This window comes from Sturnira hondurensis, unplaced genomic scaffold (assembly GCF_014824575.4).
Source record: "Sturnira hondurensis isolate 20B ecotype Veracruz unplaced genomic scaffold, ASM1482457v3 Scaffold0014384, whole genome shotgun sequence".
Lineage (NCBI taxonomy): Eukaryota > Metazoa > Chordata > Mammalia > Chiroptera > Phyllostomidae > Sturnira > Sturnira hondurensis.
In genome coordinates, this window is record NW_028087015.1 from 100,118 (window position 1) to 116,532 (window position 16,415).

General features: G+C 38.6%; 1 protein-coding gene across 1 annotated transcript; it reads right to left on the reverse strand.

Moving 5' to 3' along the window:
• Nucleotides 1-2,865: 2,865 nt before the first annotated feature.
• Nucleotides 2,866-11,215, reverse strand: CCNB1 (cyclin B1). Its single transcript, XM_037062820.1, has 9 exons — nt 10,980-11,215; nt 10,178-10,348; nt 9,892-10,074; nt 7,960-8,142; nt 5,888-6,046; nt 5,447-5,683; nt 5,026-5,166; nt 4,318-4,428; nt 2,866-4,145 (listed from the first exon to the last, which is right to left on the reverse strand). Exons 1-9 carry the CDS (start codon nt 10,998-11,000, stop codon nt 4,038-4,040), a joined length of 1,314 nt encoding a protein of 437 aa, XP_036918715.1. The 5' UTR covers nt 11,001-11,215; the 3' UTR covers nt 2,866-4,037.
• Between the last annotated feature and the right edge of the window lie 5,200 nt (nt 11,216-16,415).

The window sequence follows — 16,415 nt, forward strand, 5'->3', positions numbered from 1 at the left end:
CATATGCCTGGGTTGTGGACCACGTCCCCAGTGGGGGGCGCATGAGAGGCAACCGCACATTGATGTTTCCCTCTAGTTCTCCTTCCCCTCTCTAGAAATAATAGATTTAAAAACAAACAAAAACCCCAATAACTTCTTTAAAGAAAATTCAGACTAAACAGAAGTGCTCTCCACAACCTTCTCTGCTTTAGGAACACCAGACAGCACTTCAGAATTGTTTTTAAAGTGGGCCACTTTAAAAAGCAAAATTAGCCCTGGCTGGTGTAGCTCAGTGGGTTGAGCGCAGGCCACACGATCGGGGTTTGATTCCCAGTCCGGGCACGTGCCTGGGTTGCAGGCCAGTTCCCAGCAGGGGACTCAGGAGAGGCAACCATACATTGATATTTCTCTCCTTCCCTTCCTCTCTAAGTAAATAAAACCTTAAGAAAAAAAGCAAAACTACCAAAGTAAAAAATAAAAATTAAGCTTATTACAAACTTGATCTCCAATGCAATTAAAATCACCAACATAAAGATGCCTGACAAATTTTTTTTAAATCCTCTCCTGAGCATGTTTATTGATTTTCAAAGGAGGCATGTGGGAGGGACTAGTGGGAGGAGAGGAAGAGATACGTAGCCGGGTTGGTTACTTCCCATACTTGCCCCAACCAGGGACTGAACCCACAACCTAGAAATGTACCCTGACCTAAATCAAAGCCACGAACTTTTGGTGTACAGGACAGTTTTCCAACCAGGCCACCAGGGAAGGGTTTGACAAATTTTAAGAAACTACTTAGAAAATGAGTACTTAAATAATCTTCCAAAAACAACTCCAGAAGAAAAGTTAACAAGAAACTGATGAAAAGGACTACTTCAGAAAAAAGCTATTTCTTTCAGTGGAAAATGTAAATGCTTTTATTAAAATGCATTAAGTATTTAAGTTAAATTAGAAAATTACCAAAAGAAAAACAGATGGTGAGAATGAAAAGCTAAAACTATGAAACAAAGATGGTAGAAATTCTTAACACCAAACATTGATTCTTTTAAAAAATTATTTATTTTTAGAGGGGAAGGGAAGAAAGAGAAAACAACATCAATGTGTCTTTCCCCCTTCGAGCGCCCCCTGCTGGGGACCTAGCCCCCATCCCAGGAATGTGCGGACTGGGAATTCCATCAGTGTTCCTTTGGTTCTCAGGACCCTGGCTCAATTCACTGAGCCACACCAGCCAGGGCTGATTCTTTCAAAACACAGATAAAGACCAATACCTTGGCCAAGTCTGACTAGAAAACAAAAGTAATATCAGGAATGATAAAATAAACTATAATACAGAAAAGATTAATTATATCATGCACCTCTACAGTTATAACTGAAAAAATCTAGGATGGATAATAGAAATGGAAAGAATATCCCTAATAGACCAAAAGGTCATCTAAAACTACCATTTAAACAGTTCCAAGTTAAATAACTTTATAGTTAATTTAGTTAGTTTTCAATGAACGAATAAGGATTTCATATCACAAAGACTTAAAGATGAAAGTCTCTCTAATCCAACTTTAAAAGCTAGTAAAACCCCCAAAATGGTAGCAACAAAAACTGAACCAGTTTCCCAAATGAGATGCAAAATTTTTAAAATGAAATATTAACAGATTAAATCTATGTATCATAAGCAATTCATTTCACTTTAGGAAACCTGTAACAAGGATTATTCTATCATACTAAAAGAGAAAAACCCTAATGATACCATAAACTGAAAAAGTAAATGAAACTCCACAGCTTTGTGTATAATTCTAAATGAATAGAAAAATAAAATGGAAAAATTTCTTAAAGACTAACAACAAAAATAGTAAATGGTAAAAATACCTGAGATGTCCAATCAGGAACAAGTCAAAGATCTACCCATTATCAATGATTATTTTGGGTATTCTAATACAATAAATACCATAAATGTTGAAAAATAAAATTTTTGGATTTAAGGCCTAGAAAATGGCACTAAAAAGTCAAGTAAGAAAATTGAGGTCAGCTGGATAAAAACACAAGCAATAAAGAATAAATTAGATTCTACTCATAATAGTGGCAAAAAACTTAAACCCAATAATAAACTTGAGGTGAAGGGGGCAAAGGAAGAAAAATTGGGACAACCGTAATAGCATAAACAATAATATAATTTAAATCCCCCCCAGATAATAAGTTTGACAACCCATCATCTGTTTTGGGGGAACACACATTTGTGGGGAACCTGGTGCTAAACCATTTGTAGATAAACAGACAAAGCCCCCCAAAACTTGACAGGAAAAGTGCAGCAATTATATAATTAAGTCCTAATACTATATTCAAGGATTTGCAACAAAACTTGATAGAGAAAAATGCTTCTGGGTAGAGACAATGTAAGTCCATTTCAACCTAGGATATAATGTACTATGTACATAATAGCCAAAATTTCAAAAGCTTTTTGGTAAAAATAATTTTAAAGTTCATATATGTTTGAAAATTGCCCCCTAATATTTGAAAAATAGTATAGCCTTATCAGATAATATAGTTTAATATTGTTTATCACAGGAAAAAACAAGGAGACCAGGAAGCAGTAGATGAGCATTGATGTTCCAGTTCAGCTGGACAGGATGACTTTAATCATATGGTACTGGCATGAATAGGCACCCATCTGGAAGATAGAATCCCACCTCACACCACAGCAGTAACAAGTCTAAATGGATGCATTTTTTAATTTTATAAGATATTTATGGTTTGGGGATGGAGATGACTTTAACAATGAAAATCTGAAAGTGACTACAGAAAAAATAGATTTGATAATATATAAACTGTCAATGTCTGCATGGTAAACAACAGCGTTAACGAAGGGCAAATAACAAGCCAGGAAAGCCTTGTATATTGATCAGTTAGTAGACAACAACAATTTATTCAAGTAGCCATTAGAAGTATAAATTAAAGCAACAAACAATATATTTTTTTTGCCAAATTCACGGAAATTGAAGAAAATGATTACCATTAGTTCTGGCAAGACTGCAGAGAAAACAAGCACTTTTGTACATTGCCAATGACACCAAGAGTCATCTGGCAGCATCCGGTAGAAGTGAGAACAAACACACTCCCGGGAGAACCCAGTATGTGTTAAAAAATGGCATGGTATTTAATGATATTTAAACAGCACAGTGGCGAAGAAAATAAACAAACTGAATGTCAACAGAATGACTGGCTATATTATAGTATACTATGGAATGTAATACTGAAATATAGGTAAGGCCCATACAAGTTGAAAAGAATGCTGAGTAAATAGAACAATTTCATTTTTAAAAATCTCCACAATTTATACACATGTCTATGTTTATAGAAGTCAGGAAAAGATATATCCCAAAGTTCAGGTGGATAGGATTGAGATGTAGGGATGAAAGTTGGGAGACGGGTAAAATAAACTTTTGTATGTTTAATAAGGAGCGTCTTTTATTTTCTCAACCAATAAAACAAAGTCAAGTAAGTTTAGAATATAGATTAGAGTTCTTATTTTTCAAGTTAAAAGTTGATACTAAACTTGATAAGTTAAGAAATAGTGGTAAAAGCAGGTTACTAGAATTATGGCAGCAACCACCAGAAGAAATAGAAAACAGGGAGACTAGGTATAAAGTAGACTTTTACTGAAGTAGAACAAGGCAGCAAATTCTCCAAGATAACTGGGCTTACATGTAGTATGCTCTGTGAAAATAAAGAGTTTTGAATGCCTTCACAACCTCAGTAATTCCCATTAATAAAGTAAAAGTCAGGTACATAAAACAAGAACTACATAAGCAACAATTATATATATTAGTTGGGTTTCCAGGTTAACTGAAAGCACTTTTTACATCCAATATTCCCCACCATATCTTGAAGACACCTTTTAAGGTACCCTATAGTAGGAAGTAGCCACATTCAAATGAACTAAAGTATAAGAATTAAAAAGGACAATAGCTTTATTAAAAGTAAGTAAATGTAACATATAATATATACAGATAGCACATGGTGCCAATTGTATTTGCAGATATTACTGTACTCCAACTCAAGTTTCCAAGTTACACCTTTGCCACAGCCTTGGCTAAATCTTGAACTAGTGCAGAATTCAGCTGTGCTAGAGTGCTGATCTTAGCATGCTTAGATGCGGCATACTTGTTCTTGATAGTCTGCAAGAGAAAAGCGTAGTAATTAATGAAAGAGAAAAACATAAGATCCAGGTAGTACAGATATTCATGTAAAACATAAGTTCTTAAAAATAAGCTATGCATTTGCAGGCATGAAGTTTTAATTATTTTCACTTTCCCCACAGCCTCCTGAGGTGTCACTGATGGGACTCACCATGTGCTTTGTAAGCCCACTATTCACCATGACTATATTCTTAGCAAGGTGTTGCATAACAACAAGAAGGGATTCTTCAGTGTATGACAGGTAATACTGTAGAACTGGTGTCTAAGGCAACAAAAGTTCATGTTAAAAATGCTCATCAACAAAGACTTTCATAACATTTCTAGATGTTATTCAAGAAGGTAGGGAGACAGATACCGTATGACTTATTATAATTAAAATTTAAGACAAGCTTAAGATCCCTCTTTCCCTAGACACTCCTCTTTCATGCTTCTCTCATATCCTGTGGTCAAACCAATCAATTACTGACTTGTCCACTCCAAACCTAGATCTGAGTTCTTTAAGGCCCACTTTCTCTATTCTTAGGCCTGGAGTAGCACATGGCACACAGAAATTCTTGTTGAATCAATGACTATGAATGAACTTCTAGTATGTCATTTGACCTGCTTGAACCTTTCCATTTATAAGGAGTATCAGTGGCTCTGCCTTTCTCAAAGGGATACAGAAAGATGAAATCAGGTAATGAAATGAAAGCATTCTATGAAGACATCACAAGCAGGATATAATCTTTAATCATTCCCTCTGTAACGCCATATTTAGGAACCATTTGAACTGTCCTTTAGTGAAAAGTTCTATACTCAGGCAAATAATATTTACAATTTACAAACTTAGGGCAACCTAGATCTGCAGGACAGAACTTACCCATTCACCATTATCGAGTATTTTCAGTGCTAAACAAAAAGCTCCCGCTGCAATCTGAGAAGGAAGAAAGTGCACCATTTCGTAGTCTAACATACTTAGTTCCATCAGGTATTTGGCCAAAGTATGCTGCTCCACATCAACCTGCAACAAAACCCACACACAGGTCACTGAGCTGGCAGAAAATTTTGCCTTGGCAATAACCAGTATGCCCCTAACTGTAGCTACAAATGTTTATCTACAAACTCTCAAGTACAACAGCCCATGGAAGGCCTTAATAATATTAATATATAGCCTGCGTGGAAATAAATTATGTTTATCCCTTCCCCTGTAGTTAGGAATGTCAGATAGTTGAATTCTATCTATAGTTGGTCAGCAGTATTCTCTAATGTACCACATCGAAGGTTTCTTAAGAGATCTATACCTCTCCAATCTTAGATGCTCTCCGAAGGAAATGAAGGGGTAGAGGACGACCAAGACTAAAATTTAAAGCTCTCAGAATCTTCATTTCCATTTGTCTGATTTGGAGCTTAGTGTAGGTGTTGTCAGTTACAAAGGCAAAGTCACCAATTTCTGGAGGGTACATTTCTTCATATTTGCTCGCAATAAACATGGCAGTGACACCAAGCAGCTGCAGCATCTTCTTGGGCACCAAATTATTCTGCAATGGGAATTTTAACTGGATGAATATGTATTTGAAAAAAGGAGACACTGAGCTATGAAAGAGGTGGGGAAGACATATTCCCAGAGCAAAATCTCTATGACAATCTATCCCCCAAAACAGATTTTAGCTGAAAAGGTCTGTTTTTTATGACTCAGCTAGGACCCTGGAAGACAGAACCCTCAATTACTGAATTATGCTCACCTGCATGAACCGATCAATAATGGAAACAGTCATATACATGGTCTCCTGTAGCAATCTGAATTTCATTTGAACCTGCACCAGCCAATCAATTAGGATGGCTCTCATGTTTCCAGTGACTTCCCGACCTAGAAGGTATTTTGGTCTGACTGACTGCTCTTCCTGCAAAAGAAATGCTGATTTTCAGAAGCAACACTCCATGTGACATTTCTGATCAGAAATATTAGTTACTAGCCCTGGCTGGTGTAGCTCAGTGGATTAAGTGTGGGCTGTGAACCAAAGTGTCACCGGTTCAATTCCCAGTCAGGGCACATGCCTGGGTTCTGGGCTAGGTCTCCAGTGGGGGCCATGTGAGAGGCAACCACACAATGATGTTTCTCTCCCTTTCTTACTCCCTCCATTCCCCTCTCTAAAAATAAGTAAATAAAAATAAAATCTTTAAAAAAAGAAAAAGAAATATTAGTTACCAGAATAGCTCTGGGGCATTTAGGATCTCTAGCAGTCCTTAAGTTAATTATTCATGTGGTCACTACAAAAAGCACGCAAGCGCTAAGTACGACAGTGGGACAGGTTTTTCATATTGTCAGATCTTATGTTCAATTCACCATTGTGGCCTACTGGCCCATACTCTGTACCCACTTACTCCCAAATAAAGATACCCTACTATCATCTCCCTTTTTTTCATCTAAGGCTCTAAACCCAGAATCTGAGCTTTATGAAGTAGAGAAAAATAGCAGCAGCTCTCAGATCACCTAGAACCCATGGGCTACCATTCTCCTGCCCAGGGGTTTAAACCCCCCAAACACCACACATAAGTAGAGTGAACGATCAAGGACTAGCACATACATCTGCTAAATCTACTCCTCCAAAATTGGAATACAAACTTTAAAAAGGGAGAAGAAACTCAAAGCAGACGGCTGGTCCTGGCAAGGAAGTCATCTTAGAGGACAACTGTGTAGAAAATAGAGATGCCCCAAAGAAACAGGGAAGAGATTGAAAATGCTAATGATGCCAGGGGTTAGAGCATGCATTATGAAAAACTGGATAAATCTGACAACTGTATAGCTTATGTTGTTGGCATACAGAATGCTTCCTTTTGAGGGGGAGAGGATAAATGCCACTCATGAAAAGTTTCAGAAGTGGGATGAAATAAAAGAAAACCAAAACTTTAGTTTTTGAGTGTATTCTTCTTGGACACAAAGAACAGTTTCACAGCCACACTGAACCAAAATGTTTTGTGTTGGGGTGATTATAGTTTTTCCAGAGTTTGGGACTTGCCAGCTTCTGTGAGAGATATAAATATATCATAATATATCATTCAGTCTGTGGACTTTGCATTAGAAAGAGCCATGGTAGTATCTACTTTCACTTTAAAATTTCCTTATTCAAAATGGCAAATTAAGCCTGGGCTGGTATGGCTCAATAGATTGTGTGCCAGCCTGTGAACCAAAGGGTCTCCAGTTTGCTTCTCAGTCAGTGCACATGACCTGGGTTGTGGGGCAGGTCCCTAGTTGGGGTCGGGGTGGGGGGGGGGCATGTGAGAACCACATGTTGATATTTCTTTCTTTTTTTTCCCCCATTAGGTTGTTCACTCTATTTATTTTTCCCCCCAATATTTTTATTTAATTATTTTTCAAGTACAGTTTTCTGTCTATTACTCCCATCCCATCCCACCCCCTACATGTTGATATTTCTCTCCCTCTTTCTCACTTCCTTCCCACTTTCTAAAAATAAATAAATAAAATCTTCTAAAAATGGTAAATTAAGACTTCATTGGTTTGTGTAGTGATTTTTCTTTTAATTTTTAAATCCGCCCCCCCCGCCCCCCACAAGACCAGGCTTATTCGCCCCCTCCTTTGATTCACAGGCCAGCTTTCAATTCACTGAGCCACACCAGCCACGGCTTTTTTTTTCTCTTTTTTTGGTATTCCATGAAGGAGAATTTGCCAGTGGAATCTACTATTAAAAATGTTTTTCTCACATCTTGCTTGAATTATTGTAAACTGTTAATGGCAAATATCTTTAATAAATCTAGATGTAGTTTAGAAAAAGCAGATTCTAATCATAATACTGACCTCAAGTTGTCTCAGGTAAGTATAGATATCTTTCACATATTCACTGCAAAGGTTTGGATCAGCTCCATCTTCTGCATCCACATCATTCACTGCAAGAATTACATCAGAGAAAGCCTGACACAGATATTCTTCTGCAGGGGCACAGCCAGATGTTTCCATTGGGCTTGGAGAGGGAGTATCAACCTGGAAACAGAGAAACCTTTTGAGCTAACAGCAAAGAGGAGCATACAATCTAAGGATCAAGATCAGATTGGTACCAGCTCAAGAGACCATTTGCTGAACGTGCAATTAATTTCCTTAAAGATCAAGTATCATCTTTTAAATTCAGTTTCTCTTTAAGAAGCAATTAATATGAAAAGTATAATGCCAATTTGAAGTCAGCCGAACCTAAATGCTAAGAGGAAAAACAGAAAAGTAAATAAATTCAGATTCTGGACATTCCTCCAAAGGAGAGTGGTAAGTAATAAATGTCTTTATCAGTGTCATGTGAAGTTAATCCAAATGAATGGCAAGACAGCTTTCATTTTTATTTTCAAAACATGAACCACTTGTCACTGCTCAAGAGAATACAAGTTCTGTCCTATTATTGACTGATTTCATTAACCATTTCCTTCCAACTCCAGTTACCCAATTGTTCACTAATTGAGCACTTTCTTCAAGCCAAGCTCTGTGCTAGCCATTAACTTTATGTTATGAAGGGGTTTTGAACTTAAAGTGAAGTAAGGAGACTGATTCTAGAAACAATGGTTGGGGTGGTGGAAGTTAGGCAGATCTTTAGGAGTTGATATCCAAGATGTTTTGATGAAAAGATTATTAGCTAAATGAGTGAGGAAGGCATTTCAAATTAGTGTGTAAGCAAAGGCAAAAACCAATATCGAACTTTCAAGGAAAGCTCAGGTAGTTTGGAATGGCCAATTAAAGACTGTGTTATGTCCAGAAGGCCAATGCTAAGCCAATAGCCTTAAATCTTATATTCTTATATATAAGCCAGCCTGAATGACTTTTACAGATTTTCCCAACTGGTTGTATTAAGTTTTTAAAACTAGGGCCTCAGAACACATTTCATTGTAATTTCACAAAGCAACCTCTTCCAGTAGATACATTTACCTAATACTTAATAGAAATACTAGGTTTTTGAAGCTGTTAACTAACTCATCTTCTTACATAATCTCTGAAGAGCTACATTTTTTCCCTGCTTTATACCCATTATATGTTACAGACTTATTAAACCAAAAAGTTGTGGGTTTGATTATGGTCAGAGCACATACCTAGGTTGCTGGTTTGAGCCCTGGTTGGGGGCATGTAGGGGAAACAACTGATTAATGTTTCTCTCACATCAATATTTCTTTCTCTCTTTTTTCCTTCCTCCCTCCCTCTTTCTCTCTAAAATCAATAAAAACATATCCTCAAGTGAGGATTAAAAAAAAAAAAAAGCATAGGTTCAAAGCCAGACAAAGCCTGGGTTTGAATGCAGTATGTGCCACTGATTTTTTTTTAAAGATTTTATTTATTTATCTTTAGAGGGGAAAGGAAAGAGAGAAGGAGAGAAGTATCAATGTGTGGTTGCCTCTCGTGAATCCCCTGCTGGGAACTGGCCTGCAACCCAAGCATGTGCCCTGACTGGGAATTGAACCGCAATCCTGTGGTTCACAGGTCCGTGCTCAATCCACTGAGCCAGGGCTGTGCCACTGATTTGATATGTCTCTAGATCATACTTAATACTTCTCCAAGTCATTATTTACAAAGTAGAAGTAATAATACTAGCTAAGAGAGTATAAGATAATGTGAGTTAATTCATTTAAAGTGCTTACCAGTGTACTCTATAAATGTTACTATTATTATTATTTATTGAAATGCTACTCCATGCATTAGAGTAAAATGAGATTCGTAAAAAAAAAATCAACAGACTCTAAAATAGTTAAATAAGTTTACCAAAATAGGCTCCGGCGAAAGTTTTTCTTCTTTAACAGCCTCAGGTTCCGGCGCCACCGCTGGCCCCGGTTCCAGCACAGGCTCAGGCACAGGCACAGGCTCAGGCTCAGGCTCGAGTGCCTTTTCCAGTGGTTTTGGTAGTTTTTTAGCAATAACTTTTCCAGCAGTTAAAGGTTTTGCCTCCTGTGGATGAATGGGAGAGAATAGAATGTTTCTCAACCCGGGGTCACAGTTGCAAGGTGGACTTTTACAGATATAAGATACGTTGGATCAGGAAGATAGTTACCTTTTTCAGAGGCAGTTTGGCCTGTGGCTGTTCACTGACGTTGTTTCCGATGTCTCCAAGTGCGGTTCTTGGCCGCAGTCCGACCTTCGAGGCTGCAGCAGTGACCAAAGGCACACGCTTTGCGCCTGCCATACTGCTCTTCGCCTTGTTTTCAGCGTTAATTTTCGTATTCTGAAAGAAGTGAGGCCATTTTTGAGAGCTGGCCCAGCCAGGTTAGACTAAGTCAGGGATTAAAGTAAGCCAAAAGAGAGGTTCCGCGGGCACTCGGCTGTGCGGGAAACTCGGGTTGCAGGGTCTCCGCCAAGACCGTGACAAGTCAGTTTCCTCCCCGAACCTCTTCACTCATATTATAGAGGGGTTTGCCCATTTATTGCCACTGGCACTAAAACACCACGAATTTACATTTGAAAGGAAATTAAAAAACGTCATAAATTGCCGGCTCTTTCCTTTCTTTCTCGAACGGAAAGAACATTAACGGAGTTAATGTAGTTGGTGGAAGGCCACACAGGGGCCCTCCATTACCTTTTAGAAAAGGTTGCCCGTCGACCCTCCTCCGTTCCCCCACACCAACCCCCATATCCATCCAAGGCCCATCCAGCTCTCTTTGTCACCTTCAAGTTTCCGTCGGTAAAACCTCCAAACTCCCCCACAATGCCAGGGGCCCACTGACACCTCTATCTTCCTCCCCAGGTCTCTGCCCTGGTCTCTGCCCTGGTCTGCTCCCGCCCGGGGGGCGCCGGCAGGCGAGATGAGAACACTAAGCCAGAAAGACCGTGTTTGTTCACCGTCCGCAGCAGCTCACCCTGGTGACCCGGAGCGCCATGGCTTCCTCTTCACCAGGTTGCAGCTCAGTGGGAGGAAGCAGAGAACGGGAGCCCCCGACAAACCAGAGACCTGAATCCGACAACCGTTCCTCCACAGCACGCTGGGAGAGGCAGGCCCAGCCTCAGATTTAAACCCCGCACCTCTCCCTTCTTATTGGTGGGTTCGTGGCACTCGCTCCCTTCCCATTGGTGGCTGCTCATTCCCCCGAAAATGCGTTTCCAGGGCGATCCCGCGACGGAATTCGAGAGAGGGTGGGGCCAGAGAGAGAAGCCCAAACTTGATCTAGCTCCGTGCCTGCGCGCTCGGGCATTTGAGGCAATCAGTCACCTGGAGAGGTCAGGCCAGGCCAAGCGAGGCCCCTCGAATTTGTGGGTTCCTTGATATAACCCAGGGGAAAAGTTGCCTTGGAACAATGACAGTGGAGCAGCCACAACTTGAATGGCAAAAAAAGCACTTACGGCTCTAGTCTTAGTTATTGTTTCACACTTTCCGTGTATATGGAAATGTATATGGTGGTATGTAACCAGACAGTCTTTGATAGGTGTTCTTTCATTTGATCTTTCCAACAGCACTCTGGAGGAACTGAAGCCCAGAGAAGCTTTAGGTAACTTTTCCAGAATCACAAACTAGTAACGTGGGTACTAAATGTAGTTTTTCTCTTTTTGGGGGGAGAGGGGAAGGGATTGGGAGGGGTGGGTGGTAGCCTGTGGGAGGAGGTTTCTGTGATATTTCCACCAAGCTAATTGTATCATAAGAATATTGTTATTTTCTTAACCTGCTAGATTCCTTCAATCAAACTGTTTTCCAAAGCCAATCTTTTTGTTGTAGCTTTTTGAGAAAATTTTCAAACAAAAATATTATAAACATATGTATACCCTTTACTTAGATTCAACTATCCTTAACATGTTACCCCATTTCCTTCATCATTTACTTAATCTCCCTCTTTCTCTCTCTGTATAAACTATATATATTTTTTCTTGAAACATTTGAGGGTCAGGTATATAGATCTATCTATCTATATATATATATATCATGTCCTTTTATCTTTTAATACTGCGGTGTGTATTGCCTAAGGAAAACATGGTCTGTTACAAAACCATATACAGTTAATAACTTCAAAATTTTACTTCATTATAATTTTTTCATGTCCATGTTTTTTGCTTTATTTTATTATATTTTATTCACCCTGATTTTTATATTCCTCTTTGTCTGTTGACCTAATAGTAATATCCTTTACAGATTTTCCCTCCCCAGTACATGATCCAGTCTAGGGTCAGATGTTACATTTAGTTGCCATGTCTCTTTAGGCTCTTTTAATTTGGAAGAGTTCCCACAGCTTTTCTTTGTCTTTTATAACATTGATGTTTTAAAAGAATATAGCACCCCTAGTACTATTTTTTTAATTTTATTTATTTATTTATTTTTAGAGAAAGGGAGGGAGAAAGAGGGAGATAAACATCAATGTGTGGTTCCCTCTCCCAGAGCGGGGGACCTGGCCCTGAATCCAGACATGTGCCCTGACTGGGAATCAAACCAGCGACCCTTTGATTCACAAGCCAGTGCTCAGTCCACTGAGCCACACCAGCCAAGGCCCCTGCTACTTTTTAAAAAAAGATTTTATTTTATTTTCAGAGAGAGGGTAAGGGAGGAAGAGAGCAACATAGATTCGAGAGAGAAACATCAATTGGTTGCCTCTCGTATGTGCCTACTGGGACCAAACACTGAACCCAGGCATGTACCCTAATGGGGAATTGAACTGGTGACCTTTCTTTCATTTTGTGGGATGATGCCCAACCAACTGAGCCACACCAGTTAGGGCTACTTTCCAAAAATAAAATTGTCTTATTTTTGTGTGTGTTTGGTGGTTTCTTGTGATTGAAATAGAGGCTGTGCATTCTTAGCTATTATACTGTAACACATGTTCTTAAGGGATCAGCTCTGCAGATGCATGATGTTCATCTGTCCACCATAAATGAGATTAAATTTGGTCACTTGGTTAAGAAGTTGCCTGATTTCTTTACTGTGTATTTACTGTTTTTATTGCAGCTAATTACTTGTTTGCTAATAAATTTAAGACCATGCTTCTCATAGTATTTCTCCCTAGATTTCACATTCCCTCACCACAGCATTTGCTTGGAAACTGTTGAAATTCATGTTTCATTGCCATGGGCTCCAACTAGCTGAAGCTGATTAAAAACAAACTTTGAATGACTCTATGATGCCAAACCTTTACCAGACTTAATGGAAGACCCCTTCTTGACCATTGCACAATGAAAATTCTTTTAAACCAGTAGTTCTCAACTGGGGGGCATTTTATCCCACAGGGAACATTTGGCAATGTCTGGAGAAAGTGACATTTAAGCTGAGGCTTAAGTGACAAGAACATTTCAGATAGAGAAAATAGGCTGTGAAAACCCAATTATAGGATTGAGCTGCTCATGTTCAGAAAAGTCAGTGTGGCTAGAGTTTGGGGGAGGCAGGTAGTGCAGATGAAATTAAAGAAATTTGGAAGGGTGAAATTATACAAGTCCTTGTAAACCAAGATAAGGAGTCTATCTGGGCTTTTTGTGAAGTGGAAACCTTTGGAGGGTCTTAAACCAAGGTGTGGTATAGTCTGTCTTTCAGAAAGATAGCCTTAATTGTTGAGAAGATAATGTATACAGGTGAGGAGGAGGAGGGGAAAACAGAAGGGAAAGTGAGGCAAGGGAGCCATGAAGAGGCTATTGTAGGAGGCCAGGCAAAAGATGATGGCTTGGGTAGTTCTGCTAGTGCTAGCAGAAAGGGATGGTTTTTAGAAATATTTTGGAGACAGACTTGATGGGTGTTGATGGCTTGCATGTTTAGAGTAAGAGAAAAGGAGTCAAGGATGACTCAGGTTTTGGTTTGAGTAACTGAAACAGAAGATGGAAAGATGAGCAGCCTTTACAGGGTAGCAAGTTTGGGGCAGGAGATCAAGAATTCTGCTACATTTGGAGACCTGGTGGGGTAGGTCAGTTGGTTACGAGTGTCCTCCTGATATGACAATGATGTGGGTTCAATCTCTGGTTAGGGCATACACAAGAAGCAACCAATGAATGCCTCAATAATGGAACAACAAATTGATGTCTCTCTCTGAAAAAAAAATTGAAAAAAGAATTCTGCTACATTTGAAATGCTTAAAAATATAAAAAGGAGCGGTTCATTAGGCGGAAGTAAAGTCTCCCTTGCTGTAGATAAATCCTGACACAAGTGAGGTCATCAAGAGAAGGAATGTAAAGAACAGAAGATGTCCAGGAGCAAGTCCCAGGGCCCTCCACATTTAAAGATTGAAAAGACGGGGAGAAAACAGTGAATAAAACTGGGCCAGAGCACCACAGAGGTAGGAGACCAAATAGTGGCAGGTGAGAAAAGAAGGCAGTGTTTCACAGAGGGGAAACAGTTGTTTAGCATAGCAGATTGAACATACACATCTATTTGTTTCTTCTCGAAGATACTAAAGGGATTATTTTTAAAAATGCATTAATTCTCAAAGATGGGGGAATAGCAAAAATGACACCATTTTGGAAACAGGAAAGCGCATGGAAGAGTGGTAATGGAACCAGACTAAGACAGTTGCAATTTAAGCTAACAGTGGAAAGCCAAGAAGCAAACTGATTCGTGCTGTAGGCTACAGCAGGTTGCAGGAATTGGAGGCACCAGGAGGCCGTAAAATCAGTGGTATAGGTGGAGCTGAAAACAGGATTGTTTGATTCCCTCCTGAAAACCTGAGCACAGTGAGAGTGCAACCTCTTCCTGGTCCTGGCAGATGACTGGAGGTTTGTTTTAGAGAGGCTGAACTAAAGAAACTGGATTTCAGATGCCAGGAAAGCATGCGGACATGAAGTGAAATTCTTCATACCAAATGGTGATACCTTTAGTTCCCTTCTTCCACTCAGCCCTCTAAATGCAGGAAGCTGTACTTATACCTGCATAAATGAGATGAAAACATGATTTTCTGGCAAATGAACAAGTGTAAGAGAAAAATCTTAAATATATTAAAGGTTAGGAGGGGTGGCCAAAAAATGGCTGGGTCACCCTTAAAGTTTTGTTCACCACTTGACATGCTTGCATATTGACACAGAGCTTCTAATCAATATTCTAATGTCCTGCTCTTAACTATTACAAGCCAGCCAAAGAACACCAGTCATCTGAGGAAATCTCTGACTTGAAAGAAGGAGGCCTACACAAACAGAGGAATTCCAGGTGAATAGGCAATTCAAGGAGAAGAAAGCCAAGAAATAAAAATAACAGTTATTTATATCATCAGAGAAATAAGAGATAATACATCCATAAGCAAGTTTTAAAAAGATATCTGGGAAATTAAAACTGACAGCACAGCCTTAAATAACACACTAGATCAGATGGATTTAATTGATATCTTCAGAAAATGTCATCCAAAGCAGCAGAATACATCTTCTTTTCAAGTGCACATGAAACATTTTCTAGGATAGACAACATGTTAGGACACAACACAAGTCTCAATAAATTTAAGGAATTTGAAATCAAATCAAGCATCTTCTCTGACAGTAATGGTATAAAAGTAAAAATCAATTACAAGAAAAAACACAAATATGTGGAGGCTTAATAACATATTAAATAATGAATAGGTTAACAATGAGATCAAGGAATAAATACAAAAATATGTTGAAAGAAATGAAAATGAGAACACAACAACCCCAAATCTACAGGAGACAGCAAAAGCAGTCCTATGAGGGGAATTCATAGCATTATAGGCTTACCACAAGAAACATCTGAAATAAATAATCTAACTTTACACTTAAAGGACCTAGAAAAAACAACAAACAAAGCCCAGAGTGAGTAGGAGAAAAGAAATAATAAAGATTTGACCAGAAATAATGAAGCAGAGTGAAAAAGAACTACAAAAAAATCAATGAAACCAAGAGCTAGTTCCTTGAAACAATAATCAAGATAAACAAGATTGACAAACCCTTAACCAGTCTCATCAAGAAAAAAAGAGAGAGGACCCAAATAAATAAAATCAGAAATAGAAGAAGTAACAACTGACACCAAAGAAATACAAGGGATTATAAGAAAATATTACAAATTATATGCCAACAAATTGGACAATCTGGATAAATGGATAAATTCATAGAAAAATACTTGAACAAGAATTAAGTAAAAAATTTTAAAAAATAAAATAAAATCATAAAATGAAACCCCCCCCACAATCTTTCAGAACTGAATCAGGAAGAATCAGAAAATGTGAATAGACAGATTACAACTAATGAAATTGAAGCAGTAATCAAAAAATCCCTAACAAAAGTCCTGGAACAGATGGCTTCACAAGTGAATTTTATAAAACATTCCTATCCTTCTCAAATTATTCCCAAAAATTTAGGAGGAGAGAAGATTCCCAATTTTTTTTATGAGGTCA